General features: G+C 40.7%; 1 protein-coding gene across 1 annotated transcript; it reads right to left on the reverse strand.

The window, feature by feature from the left end:
* Positions 1-831: 831 nt before the first annotated feature.
* On the reverse strand, positions 832-13,895 carry trpc6a (transient receptor potential cation channel, subfamily C, member 6a). The gene is made up of 14 exons (XM_004549962.5): positions 13,619-13,895; positions 12,422-12,750; positions 10,347-10,479; positions 8,955-9,255; positions 7,668-7,853; positions 5,808-5,972; positions 5,493-5,724; positions 5,163-5,390; positions 4,088-4,352; positions 3,098-3,293; positions 1,627-1,827; positions 1,392-1,448; positions 1,198-1,273; positions 832-1,108 (listed from the first exon to the last, which is right to left on the reverse strand). Exons 1-14 carry the CDS (start codon positions 13,756-13,758, stop codon positions 978-980), a joined length of 2,640 nt encoding a protein of 879 aa, XP_004550019.1. The 5' UTR covers positions 13,759-13,895; the 3' UTR covers positions 832-977.
* Positions 13,896-14,251: the final 356 nt, after the last annotated feature.

Genomic DNA, 14,251 nt, shown 5'->3' on the forward strand with positions numbered 1-14,251 from the left:
TGAATTCATCACTTCATAAGACCTGTTCCCGCTGATTTTCCGTTCAGTTCTTGTGCAACTTGGCATACCTCAGCCTTTTCTCCCTTATTTCCCTTCCTTAAGAATGGCTTCTTGACAGCCACCCTTACACTGAGACCATTTTCCTCTACTTCATTGAACAGTAATAGATTGACTGAAAGGCCAGATGCATCACTCAGGTCCTGTCAGGTCTTTGCTGATTTTATTTTTCATTTGTGCTGTCGATAATTTATAGATCTGCCACTTCTTCTTTTGACCCTCACCTGTCCGGTTTCCTGCCCATTGGAGATTTTGAGGATATACTGCACACCATGCCAAGATATCCCAGTTTTTTTTACGAATATATCTTTTAGGAATCACATTGTTGGTGCAAAAGTACCATTTCATGCCTGTCAAACTGTTATCGTTGGCTTTTTTTGTAGATTTGATTAAGGAAAACAATTGACTGCTACTAACAAAATGCCTAAATGTACAATTTAAATGTATTCTTTGCTATGTTGAATTAGATTTATAACTCATAGATCAGGGTTAAATGGCATGAAAATGGTCATGTACAAGGACTGGACTGAAAAATTAGTGAAATGAAATGAAAAACTTTGAAAGAGCTTCAGAAAGCTGGAGAACTATTGATTAAGACCAGCTTAAAAATTACAATAAGGTCTGACCACCTGGAAGCAAAATATGAAGAAATGATAGGTAGTGAGTTTTGGACAGTACTCCGTGTGTGTGTGTGTGTGTGTGTGCAGATAAGTATAGAATATTTAAATTGAGTCTGTACTTTACAAAAAAATGTGTATCACACTGTCGGTCACATACATTTGACCTTTTATATTTAATGTTTATATTCACATACGTGCATTGTCATTTATCGTTAGTAATGTTGTGTCACTATGTATACAGCATCTTTTGACAATGAATAGGCACTTAATCTTTGCGCTCTTCACTTATGACAGACATTGCTATGATGAAGGCGTACTGATCTCTCCCAGCCTCTTCAGCAGCCCATCGAGCGTCTCCAGGTTTTGTGCTTTTTCTTCTAGCAGCTCATATCGCAAACTGGAAATGTCCTGCTTGATTTCTTTCAGCTCTCCTGGATTAAAAAAAAAAATAGATGCAAAGCTATCAAAGAAAATGTTGATGCCAGCATGGGAGGACAAATGGTGCTCTTTATTATTTTACCTTCAGTGATCTCATCGCTCTCTCTGTCTGCTTGTGCTTTGATGATGTACCGCTTTATTAGCCGCTTCATGATCTTCTGTAACCAGTAAAGGGAAAGGGGTTCGAATTATGAACAAAATGTTCTGTGCAAAAATAACACATTAAAACAAGTAATAAAATTATGTTTTAAAACAGTGAAATACACAAACACGTGCCTGATATCTGGTTCGGCTGGTAGAAGCACCATATCCTGAGTTTTTGCTTACTCCAAGCTGGAAAATTGAGCTCAAATTAGCTGAACAGAATTGTGACATTTCTGTGGTGTGGCAGTAATACCACTGGGAGGTGCTAAGGCTCTGCCACTAACGCTGAACTATCATGTTACCTTTCAAGCTGCGTAAGGATAAACATTGGATATATTAGGGAATTAATCGCCATACTGTGTGGTACCTGGTTGAGTTGTGTCTCATTTTTCTCTTTGCTGTGTCCTTCAACTAACTGCAGGAGCAAGGACTTGATGCCTGTGGCCAGTCCGAGCATAGATTTTGGGCTGGGGACTAGGTTGAAGGGCACAGGGAGTGTCCTTCCCTCCTCAAAGTAGGAGAACCAAAGTTTTGCACGAGCAAACTTCCACTCGACGTCAGCATCATCCTAAAAAAAATTAAAAATCACGACGAAAACGGGGAAATGTATCAGGGAAGGGAAATATACATGTTTGACAGTACAGAAGGGGGAAAAGCCTGTGGTGCATTACAACCACCACTTGGTATGAAGTGTGGACCAGCCACTCCTTTATTCACAAGGGGTCTCCACATATTGACATAGCAGATTCTAACAACAGTCCTTCCTCACACAACTCCAAATACATTTATGTCTCCTCCCAAAGTTAAAACCAAGGATCTCTTGCTTGTTAAGCAAACATGTCAATTACTATGGAGCCACTTGCCCTCAAAGAAAAAAAAGAAGGAAAACTCAAATCCTAACTCCGGTTAATACTACCTCTGACAAAGTAATAAAATATGTTCAACAGTTTCGTCTTCTCCACAATAATCACGTTTCCCTATATAGGCTCGCCTTTTTATAAACAATGTGTCAGCAAACATACCCGCATGGGCACACAGTGGGTAGGTATGGGTGAAGTGTGGACCTGAGTAAGCAGTGAGCAGGGTAAATTCACTATGGGTTACCCACAGAAAACACCTATGGGTTAGCCCAGGGGGTAAAACTAATGTGGGGCCTTAATGGGCTAACCCATAGGTGTTTTAGTGAGGGTTTTCTATGGGTAAGCTCACTATATGAAAATCCTCACAGGAATCCAAAAGGAAAAAATTACTATGGGCACTACATTAGATGCATCCACTGTGGAGCACCCACAGAATTACTTCTTGGGAGGGCAAAGGGATAAAACTGCTATGGGCCCCTCATGGGCTAGCCTACATGGGGCTCACGTAGGTTTTCTGTGGGCAACCCACAGCGGCTTACAGAAAACTCTTATAGAGACTCCAAGGCCAACACTGCTGTCAACCCTGTGTGGGCTCACCTAATTGGGGCTCAGATGGGATAAGTGGGGGTTTACCAAGTCCACACAGCAGGACACTTTACCCACAGGTGGGTCTATACAGGCATAATTGCTGGGTAAAGGAAAAGGCCCTGATTTAATTTAGTTGTATTCACATTCTGTGACACAAATAAATTAAAGTAATTTGCTTCTCTTTATATCTTAATTTAAATGACATTATTTCTCTTTATGAATGTGTGTGTGCTTGGGTGAATGAACCTTGTAGTGAATCTTTGTTAGAGTTAGTGCTATATAAGTACCAGTTCAACGTGCGCTACATGTGGGGCTGCTTTTTCAGCCCATGCTTCATATTTTCAAGCATGCATCTGGGGCACAGAATGATTTACCGTCTTAATGACCTACCTCAATCTCCTGGAAGGAACTATTAATCATGGCAATGAGCATGTTGAGCAGCACTATCACCATGGTAACATTGTAAACTCCGTACAGGACGTAACCAGTGTTCTCGATGAATTTGTGTCCGTTGTTGATCACTACGGATCTGACCTCAGACAGTCCAAATATAGCCCAGAACAATGTCTTGAAGCTCTCCTCCAGGCTGGACGGATGCACAGACGAATAAAGGGACAGAGGGAGAACAGAGGGAAGTTATTTTTGAATTCAAACCAGCCGTACACCATCAACGTCAGAGATACTCTTTTAGTAAATCAACAGAAGGACAAAATGTTTTTTGGAGTTAAAATTACAGAATAATTCAGAATAGTGTTGACATTATTGCACAAACATGCAAGTTTAGCATGAATTTATTTGGCACAATGAATCTGATTTTGAGGCAACATGTCATATTTTTATAATACTCTATTATGACTGTGTAAAGGTTTAGCTGTAACTATTTGTGCTAATGGGTCCCAAGATAAATGCAAGATTCTTTTCATTGCTGCCACATAATTTTGCTCTTTGTTTTGAAATCCAAGATACTTTAACTTTTTCTGGACTCAAAACTTCTTCAGCTGTAGGGAGATCAAATCCCTCCTGGGTGCACTGATGATAAGTTTTGCCCACACTATAACCACAACCAGTGATAAGGGTCCCAAGGGCTTGGTTTTAAATGGTGACAAGCCACAAAAATGTTGGGGCTTCTTTTAACTGTAATAACCACAAAATGAGTGGGTCTACCAAAGAAACAGCTCTCAGATCTTGGATAAGAATAGTTAGAAAGGATCAGGATATAAAATATCTGTGAACCCTTGTGGTGATATCCTTGGTTTGGATTGGTAATCCATTGTTGATCAAGAATTGAATCAAGTTTCATGATGAATTCGTCTGTGCAAGTTGATGAAAAAAATAAATAGATAAAAAAACAAATTCAGATGTTCACTGGTATTGACTTACGTTGTGAAGGCATCATTTTGTTTTGCACCCAGGTAATAAGAGTACAGGTTGAACATGCCGATCATGAACGCCAGAAAGACCAAGATGAAAATGACCATGAACTTAAAAATGTCCTTTACTGTCCTTCCCAAAGAGATTTGCAGGGGACCGAAGCTTTCGTTGGCCGGGAGGATATAAGCAATCCGAGAGAAGCTCAGCACCACTGCGACCGCGTACAGGCCCTCTGATACCAACTGGGGATCTGACGCCACCCACTCGATACGAGCTACAAAAGAACACAAGCGTAAGTCAGAAAATCACCTTTGATTAAAGCTTGCAATTATTGTTTTAAGGCACACTGAAGATTATTTTGATAAATGAGCACAAGCCGGGCACTAAAAAGGCTATTTAACAAAGGATGTGTTAGCCACGCGGCTTAATTTCATCTTGTTCTCTTTAAAGAGAAGGAAAAAACAAAAGTTAATTTGCCAATAAGCACAGGAAAATCTAGGGCGACAGTGATACTTTTTACTTTTTACATCTATAGACTGACAGCTACAACAGATACAACATTAAAGCCATGAACAAGTGAAGTGAATCTTTTCCTTATAAATCAATCTTCAGCTCTGAAACCTTGGGTTCTGGCATTTCTGCCGATGTTACTTTGATGCTTGCAACCTGCCTAAAAGTTGTTTCCAGCCAATCACATCACCTCATGGCAGTGTCTCCCAGCAGGAAGGAAACATGTGTCTTTTGTTCTGTTTCAATTCAATCTTATGTATACAGTGCCAAATTACAACAACGGTCACTTCAAGGTGCTTAATATTGTAAAGTAAAGGCTCTACTATAACACAGATTGTCCTGTAAAGACTCTCCCCTCACCCCCAATCGGTCATGGCGCATGGCTACCCCTCTCTGCTAGAGGTTTCTTCCTGTTAGAAAGGAGTCTTTACTTCCCACTGTCACCAAGTACTTGTTTATAGGGGGTTGTCTGGTTGTTGGGGGTTCTTTTCAAGTGATTTGCTGCTGTATAAATCAAGCACATCATGGTATTTGAATTAGTTCATGCGATGTGTGAAAATGTGAAACTGCTCACCCATAGTGAAGTAGCGTATCTCCTTAGGCAGTGTGACATTAATCAGCGTTGTGTATTTTGCATACACAGAGGTCTGTGCTAAGTTAGCATGTCTCAGCGCAGAGAAGCGGCAGCTAAAGGAAGCCAGGAAGATGGCGAGCATCCCAAAATCCAAGAAGTTCCACGGCTCAACCAGGTACTCCCCTGGTCCTTGACTCCAGATCTCCTTTACCTCTGCCCAAATCATACCTGCAGCAGGAGCACAAGAACACAAATGACATGATTCGGCAGATGTTCAGTTGTTTTTTTAATTGTTTGCTTTTTTATTATCTATCATCATCTTATGCTCACCTATGACCCATGAGATGATAAGGATCTCCATCCAAGTGAAGGGTGTTGTAGTCATGCGGTAGAGCAGCAGAGGGTCAGAGCTGCCCGGGAGCTGATGGTGTGTCATGTTTGGCAGCAGGGTGGTGCCTGCAAAGCGGTCAGCAGCATTCAGGATGAGAAGACCCAGGAAAATTGTAAAGGATGAGGCATGAGCCACAAACTTCATGAAGGGGCTACGCATCACTTTTCCCACCTGAGAATGAGAGATGGAATAACGGAAGGGTGAGAGGAAAGCTTGTACTGTGAATGATCTTTATGGATGTAAATATTACTTACTCTGGTGCATGGGGCAATCCAGTAAGCCACAGCCAGTCCAGGCAGTCCTATAGCCACCGCCAGCACCACCAGCAGTTTGATGGCAGTGGTTTGTTGTCTCAGGCCAGGCAGGTTCTCATACCAGATACTCAGCAGCTGCTGCTGGCAGTTAGGATGAGCCACAAACTGAAAGGCACAGATGAAAGAAGTAGGACAGAAGAGTTAAGGAGAAGGAAACGGGAAAATAAAGTGTCATGGTCCTGCGACCATGACTCAGTGACTTTATGTTTATGTTCTTTATTGTTATTACTTTCATTATTATTCATGGCTGTTTTGGGATGGTTTGTGTTTGGGATTTTAGACACTGGGTTCTGGGTTTGTGCTCCCTCTGTTGGTCCCTGGTGTTAGTGTTCCCCTGTCTCGTCAGGTTAATCAGGTCCAGCTGTTTCCCCCACCTGTGTGTGATTTCCCAGTGTCTCTTTGTGTATTTATAGTGTGTGATTTCCTCTGCTCCTCGTCGCGTCGTCTGTGTTCATACCCTGTGAAATCCCCTGCGTGCTCTCCCTGCTGTTCTCCCTTCATGTTCAGGTTTGCCACTCCTTTGTGTAGTTTCACCCAGTTTAGTTCATCCTTAGTTCTGTTTTGCCATCTCCACTTTATGTTTGATATTGTCAATAAATCGCCTTTACATCTGAGTAAGTGCTGCATTTGAGTCCTCCTTTCCACTCTTCACACGGCCGCTGCCCCGGACCGTGACATAAAGGCTACTGGAAGCTTAAGGTAGAATCCTTAAAGTGTGATTCTATTTTTATTTATTTGACACAGAGAAAAGCAGAAATCCATTACACCTGAGAGCTGAAACTAGAGCAGATTTATTTTTGTTTTTATTGATCTGAACATTTAATCGATTTATGAAGAGTAATTTTCTGGCATTTTACAAACTGATTAATGATTTAAACCACACAAATTGGCTTCTAAAACGATTACATCAGACAGCTGCAATTAGAAATGAAGACAGATGAGTTCAGACTCAGCTCAACGTGACTAAGTGCTACAAATATCTTTATATTAAAAACACTTGTCGACAGCATTTTGATGTTTCACACTATAAATTCCATTTTTCATTTCTATTTTTTTAAATTGATCTTAAAATTAGGCATTGTTTCCCAGCATCCATAGCTGTTGTTGTTGTTGTTGTTTTTTTTCTCACCTTTGGATATTTGTCTGATTTTAAAAGTTTGTTACCCTCATGCAGTAATGTTACGGACAGTCCAACTCATATAGAATTTTTTAGACAGACACCATTACTGATATTTGGTGATTTAAAAATCTGATATATTAGCCGATTTTTTTTTTTTTCTTTCAGGCACACTAGAAAAAAAAATTCCCCAAAATGTGTTATGTGTAGTTACTTTTTACTAAGATAGTATAACAAAGCAGTTTAAAAATAAACTTGTTTTATTGTCACATGACTCGTTTACACTCTGCCCAACTCTGCTCAGATCAGCTGGTTGTTCTGAATACTTTTCCAACACGGGAGCTGCAGAGCACCTTCTAGTGGAAAACTTATGTAATAACCTTCGCAACACAGTTGAGCGATGTTTCTTCGTTCTCTTCTTTAGTTTTCATTTATCAACCTAAAAATGGAAATTATTTGCCAATACTGATATATCGGCAAATAGCTGTTATCGGCCAACATATCAGTTTGGCTCTATGTCGTCCACAACTGGAATGACAATGACAGTTTTTAGTAGGATATCAATCTAAATGGGTTATGCTGCTCCCATAGCACAGATAAATGTTTGCAATACTTCTAACTTGCTCAGAAAACCCATGTTTTATCCTGCTGCTGTGTCATTGCCTGTTTGAGAACACACTGACCTTTTTGAGCTCGTATTTGATGGCTAATTTGAGCCGTGTGAGGGAGGGGCGACCTGGTACATCATAGCTATCGTCCGAGTCAGTTTCTCCATTTAATATGGCCTCAACTTCCTCCGTGCTGCGACACAGGTCCAGAAGGCCCACCACGTAATCCTTGCACTGGCTCGAAAGGCGGGAGTAGTCATTCTAGAAACATGATGGAGGAAATGTGCATCAGGAGTGAAACATTTGAGATGATTTGGTAAGATGCTAGTAAGATGCAAGTAAATGCAAAAGGTAGTTTTTAAATGATGTTTTCATTTATTGAGAGCAAAAAGCTATCCACACTTGCCCCTAAACCTAATAACTGTTTGTGCTATTTCTAGTAGCAAAAACAGCAATCATGCATTTCTGAAAGCTGACAGTGAGTCTTTCACAACGCTGTGGAGGAATTTTTAGCCTACTCTTCCATGCAGTATTGTTGTCATTCAGTCACATTGGAGGGTGTTTGAGCCTGAACAGTCTGTTTACGGTGATGTCAAAGCATCTCCGTCTAGTCAAAGTCAAAGTCTGAGACCAGACTTTGACTAGGCCACTCCATGTCATTGCTGCTTAACCTGAGTGCTCTTGAGCTTCAGGGAATGAATGGACATTCTCCTTCAGGATTTCCTGTTAGAGAGCAGAATTCATGAATATATCAAGTCAACAGCAAGTCATCCAGGTCTTGAAGCAGCAAAGCAGCCTCTGACCATCACACTACATCACCACCACCGTGTTTGGCTGTTGTCATGTTTTCGTTATGGAATGCTTTGCTAGTTTTATGCCACATGTAACAGGATACAAAGCTTCTAAAAAGTTCAACTTCTGTCTCATCAGCCCACAGAATATTTCCCAAAAGTCTTGGCAATGTTAGCAAGCCTTTGTGTTCTTCCACGTGTGACAAATATGGAAACGAATAAGAAATCGGGAAGGGGGCAAATACTTTTCACAGCATGAACATCAAGAAAAAAATGTGTAGGCTGTATTTGGACATCTCTGCTCAGGCATCCTGTTGTTTATTTATTGTACAGTACCCACAGCATACTTTGGTACTCTGAGCCCAGCAATAATTACAGCTGTTGTTTATGTGTCAAACCAAAAATCTGAACAGTGACCACAGGATCTAGACCCTCGTCTGTTCTTCTCTTAAGGTTTATAAAATGTTCATGGGTATGTTTTAGGGTATGTGTACAGCAGTGATAACAGACAGTGCACATTAGTTCTGCCGGACTTGTGTTTGCATTTTTGTTCTTGTCGTTGTATTTGTACCTTAAATTCTTTCTCAATATTAGCTAGCATGGCCAGTTCATTGCTGAGCTCCAGTGCTGCCAGCACTGGATCCTCATTAGACAAGGAGAGGTAAGCAGGACTGGCGAGTCCTCTGTAGGCATTGATCCTCGATCGGGAGTGGCTGAAGGAGTCAAACTGCTGCTGGTAGTTGCACGAGTCACAGCCACAGAAGTAGTCATGAGGCGGATCGATGCGAGCCCCTTTACTTAGCAGGGTGTAAACAATTTCATATTCCTGACAGTGTGCAGCCAGTATCACTGGAGTCACGTCATGAGAAAACCTGCAGGAATTTACACACAGAGAAACATGCAGATAGTACGCAGTATCAGCATTCGCCTTAGCTTCGTTTCTGCAAACGAGGTTTAAGTTTCAACATTTTTATGAATGTTATGAATTTATTTAATGAACTTTTCTGCAAACTAACTGCAAAAAAGCAAAAAAAATAAAAAAATAGCAGCAGCTGGAGCAGTCAGTGCATCCATCATAGTTACATTGCGTCACCAAGCATGGACATTTCCATTTATACCTCACTACCCCCCTATTGTCAGCTTCTTGTTGTTGACTCGTGTGAGACTATGACAGTTGTGGAACATATTTAACTGCTTTCTTGTTCAGAGATAGATTAGATATAATATCTCCAATCAGCACATATGAAGCTACTGCCAGAACTAGCTTAGCTTAGCACAAAGACTGTAAACAGGAAAATGATTTGCTGCTAAATCCATCTGCCAGGACTTCTAAACTTAGTTTCTTTAATGCAAACAAACTTAGTTGCCAGTGGAAAAAAAAAAAAAGCTGCATGTAGCTGCATGATGAAAGCAAAAACGAGCCTTGAAACCAAATATTAAGGAGAGATCTGCATGTCAGGAACTTGTTTTTATAAAACACAAGTTTTGCTATTTTATTTATTGAAGCTTTAATTTGCAAACTTCACACAACAGCTTTATGAAGCAGCAATAGCAAAAGAAAGAGTCTGCTGCTGCTGATAAGCCACACCTTGCTCATAACATGCTCATCCCCCACCCCACTTCCTTCTTTCCATCAGCACCCATGTTCATGATTATCGCATAAATACACTACCCACACTTCTCTTAACCACACAATAACTGGATACATTTGTGGCTAATACTGTCTCTTTATCTTACAGCATCTGCCCACCATAAACTGAGTAGCTGCTCAAGTGTCTGAAAGACAGAATCACACAAACCATTGAGGTGTTTAATAAATACTCAATACATATCTAAAAAAGTTTCATGTTTATGCATGTTCCAAATGTTTTCCTGAAATGCAAATGTGCCTAATAAAGTGTCCGCTATTACCTTAAACAAATATACAAATGTAAGTAATGAAACACCTCTTCCTCACACATACCTTGTCCCGTCCTCATCATAAGCATAGAAGTCATCCAACATGTCTGCCTGAACGGGGCTTGCTGTTAGACGACGGGCGTCTCTAAATGAAGGGTGGCCCAGCAAAGTCTCTGTGATGCGAACATAACCTTTACCTAAAACAAAAACGGAGCAAACTTGTTGGTGGTACAACTTCATTTACACTGCTGTTGCTAAAATTGCTGAATCTTAACGATAACTCTAAAATGTTAGCTTACATAGCATTTGGTAGTTTGCTGGAGTTTGTGATCATTATTGCAGTTTTTTGGGGGGGCTGGTTTAAAGTATTTTTAACCATTACTGAAGTAGTTGTTAAATTTCCTAATCATTTGTTAGCATGCCATAATGGCTCAAACAGAATAGCTCAACTTGAAAGAAAATGGTCCTTTGAACTCATATTTTACTACCTTAAAACATAAACTGTGGAGAAATTAAATGTATATTTTCCTTCCAATGCCTGCAGTGCATAATAGATTTTGATAAGGACCGCCGTTATCCCACAGGCCATACTTGGAGAACCCCTGATATAGGCTATCTACTCAGGTTGGTCACAGTTTTTCAATACTACATCGCCTGTATTTTTTTTTTTTTTAAATGATGACTTACTAAAGAAGAAAACATACATCCTCAGCCTTCCTGAACAATGGAACCAACCTTTAATATTGTCTTTTTTAAAGCAACAATCTTTTAAATCTTGTAACTGCTAACAGAAGAGGCTAAAAGTCTAGTCTTTTGTACTCGTGCTAAATTAGCATGTTGGCAACTTAGCTAGACAGGATTTTGCAAAAGCCAAAGTTTAGTCGTCTTGGGCAGTAGTTCTCCAGGATTTCTCAGGGCCTTTCAAAGGTTTTTCTTTAGGCATTGGCTTCTTTTCCCCTCATTTTTAGTCCAGACCTGAGAGACGCATCTGAACCTTCAGCTGATCCATTTACTGTTCACTGGCCTCATTGGAAGGGTGGCTGTCAAGAAGACCTTCTTAAAGAAGGAAAACAGGAAAACTGAGGTTTGCCAAATTTCCCAATAAGTGGACTGAAAATCTCTAGCAACAGGTCATATTGAGCACTGAATCCAAATATGAACATTCTGGTTCAAATCATCATTATTATATATGAAGGAGGTCAGCAGAGACGTACAACAGTAAGTTGGTGGAGAGTCTTTAAAGGTTTCAGGCATCATAGACAGTGGTGTTGAAGATGTTGTTAAAACCAATGAAATTACGAACACAGAAAAGTAAACTTTTTAATTTTGATCCGTCGTGCAATACCATCTGAAAAGCATCTGATTGTCAGTGGCTTCATTATTCAGCATGACAGTCATCCCAAACACACTGCCAATGATTAGTAAAAGCATACCTGTATAGAAAAACACACACTTGCATACTATCAGTGATGGACTGGCCTCCCCAGAGCTCGGACATCAGCATTATTTAAGCAGTATGAGATCTTGACGAGAACAGAAGGCAGCCAACATCCAAAGTAAAACTTTGAATTTCCTTCAACAGACCAGAGAATGAAGCTACAAGAGCTGAAACTATGTTAAAGAATAAAGGTGGTGATACCAAACATTGATTTTGAAGTTTGTTAGAATTGCACTCTTTTTGCTTTATACACTACATTCCCATTGTCCTAGCAAAATATAAAGAAATAAGTAAAATGTAAAAACGTAGTCATCAACAATCTCCTCAAACTAAACACAAAGTATTTCACCAGAAATGGTCCAAGTCTGGCCCGTTTGAGCAGAAAAATGCCAATGCAACTGTGGTAACATTTTTGCAGGCGGCTGAGTGGCTGCAGGATGTATGAGAAACTTGACTCAGAGGCTGTGGTACAGAGGGGTTAACAGTACTGAGGCAATTAATCATTATTATTAAGCAATGTCACTAGACTCATAAAGAGACACAGCTATGTAAGGACACAGATTAACGGATAAACGGTTACATAACTGTGGTTCCATCCAGTCAAGCAATGTGTTGTGTCTGACATCTTTGGAACTTTTGAGTGATATAGAGATTTTGCCATATTATGTGTTTTTGGCCATACATAAATAATCAGGTCTTACTGATGGCTAAAAGGAGAGCGTCGCCCACTCTGGCCAAGTCTGCCCTCCCCAGCAGCAGCTCTGTCACCTCCAGATGTTCGTTGGCCACTGCCAGCTGCAGTGCATTTTGGCCCATGTAGTCAACAGCGTTGACGTTCAAGTTGGGTACATGCAGCAGCATACGCCGCACCTCTGGTATGTTCCCGTATTCAGCTGCTTCCAGGAAACGCTGCTCAACCTCTGACAGGCTGACTGAGGGAGCTGAGAACATGTAGGCAGGTCCACGGAGAGCCTGGCGTCGTTTAGCAGCAGTGAGACGAGCCATAAGCTGTCGCTCAGAGTTACTGTGGCTGCCAGAAACACAAAAAACACTCGGTGTATGGTCCACACATGAATTTACACACAATGTAGTTCTCAACCAGAACGGTGCAGGTGTGCTATCCACACAAGTAATGAGAGAGAGACCCACACACCTGTGAGAGAGCACTGAATCACAGTTAACCTCATTCATATACTTGCCTACCATAATCTGCAATTAGTAGATGTAAGTTAACTTTTACCTAGAGAACAGATGAAATAGTATCAAGTTACAACATTTTCCTGGTTCTGTATTTCTTTCTTAATATTCTTTTAAGATGCATTATCTAACATTCTGTTCTGCTACATCATATGAGGTTTGTTGTTTATGCCATGATGGCTTACAAGGTTTGCACATAAAAACGAAGTACTCAGTGCATCAGAACGACCAAAAAGATTCCCAAGCAGGCATCAGTGTGTGACGAGAGGAGTATAAGAAGAGGTTGAGAAATCCTGTAGCACTGAGCACTGAGGCTAATGTAAATAACGAGGCAGGAAATGCAAAAAAAATGGTTTACATTATAAGCATTATGTTACTCATAAGTTAAATTACGTTTACTAATGGATCATGGGTTCTGAAGTACACTCTCTAATGTACATCAGTCTCCCTCCCTCCATCCCAGAGCGCTGACCTAGAGTTAAACCCAATGAGCACCTGTGGCTGTTTTGCTGGTTCCAAGTTAAAGAATGCAAACTGAAGAACATTGTGCTTGCAATATTTAGTGAAAATTACCATCAGGCGTCCAAATACGTTTTATCTTCTCCTTCAAACTTTTTAAAATCTGTCAGTCTTATCCATGATTTTAACAAAAAGATGCAGAGGATGAGCATATATGCCTGCTACACCTCTGGCAGACTTACCCAAGGCATCGTCCGGAGCAACACGTTTCCTCTCCAAAATCATCGTACATGAGCAGGTTATCACGGCTCCTGGCTCTGGGGCTGTCGCTGTAACCTGCAGTCCGGCTGGCATGATGAACTGCAAGCGGTCTGTGGTTCATCCTGGAGGTGATCGACAGCAGAGGCTGCGCTCCCGTTTCATGTGAAAGACTAATCAAGTGTCTGTGGCACGTCTCTCTCTCTCCGTCTCTCTGTCGCCCTCCCCCTCTGGTTTTTTCTGTGTTCTTGAGAAAGAATGCATCCTTCTGGGTCCCACAACACTTTTCCTTACGTGACGCATTGAACTTTACAGATGTGGGAGGAAGCTCAGGGTTGCGACTGAACAGGCTCAGAGTTACTACAGATGTAGGTTCATATTTGTCTCAGCGGTTTCACCAAGTCCTTCATCTCTTTCTTTGATATTACTCAGTATTAGTCGTGGCAATAAAGGTGGATTTGTTACAAAAATAATAGGAGTAAAGAAATGAAATATTCTCATGATATAGTGTCTTACCAATAGTTGTATTTTTGACTCGTAAGATGCTATTTTAAACTGCATTGTTTAGAGTACGTGTTGAGAGTTTTAGTGTGTGTGTACATGCGTGCAGAAGTGAC

This window comes from Maylandia zebra, linkage group LG10, assembly GCF_041146795.1.
Source record: "Maylandia zebra isolate NMK-2024a linkage group LG10, Mzebra_GT3a, whole genome shotgun sequence".
NCBI lineage: Eukaryota > Metazoa > Chordata > Actinopteri > Cichliformes > Cichlidae > Maylandia > Maylandia zebra.

What these genes read in the sequence shown, in the direction of transcription:
- trpc6a (XM_004549962.5), bottom strand. Translation starts at nt 13,758, where the DNA reads ATGAACCACAGACCGCTTGCAGTTCATCATGCCAGCCGGACTGCAGGT. An exon ending in CGCTCTCCTTTTAGCCATCA is followed by an intron (nt 10,480 to 12,421) that starts GTAAGACCTGAT and finishes TTTTTGTTTTAG; the next exon opens with GTAAAGGTTATGTTCGCATC. An exon ending in GATACGCTACTTCACTATGG is followed by an intron (nt 4,353 to 5,162) that starts GTGAGCAGTTTC and finishes GTTCTTTTGTAG; the next exon opens with CTCGTATCGAGTGGGTGGCG.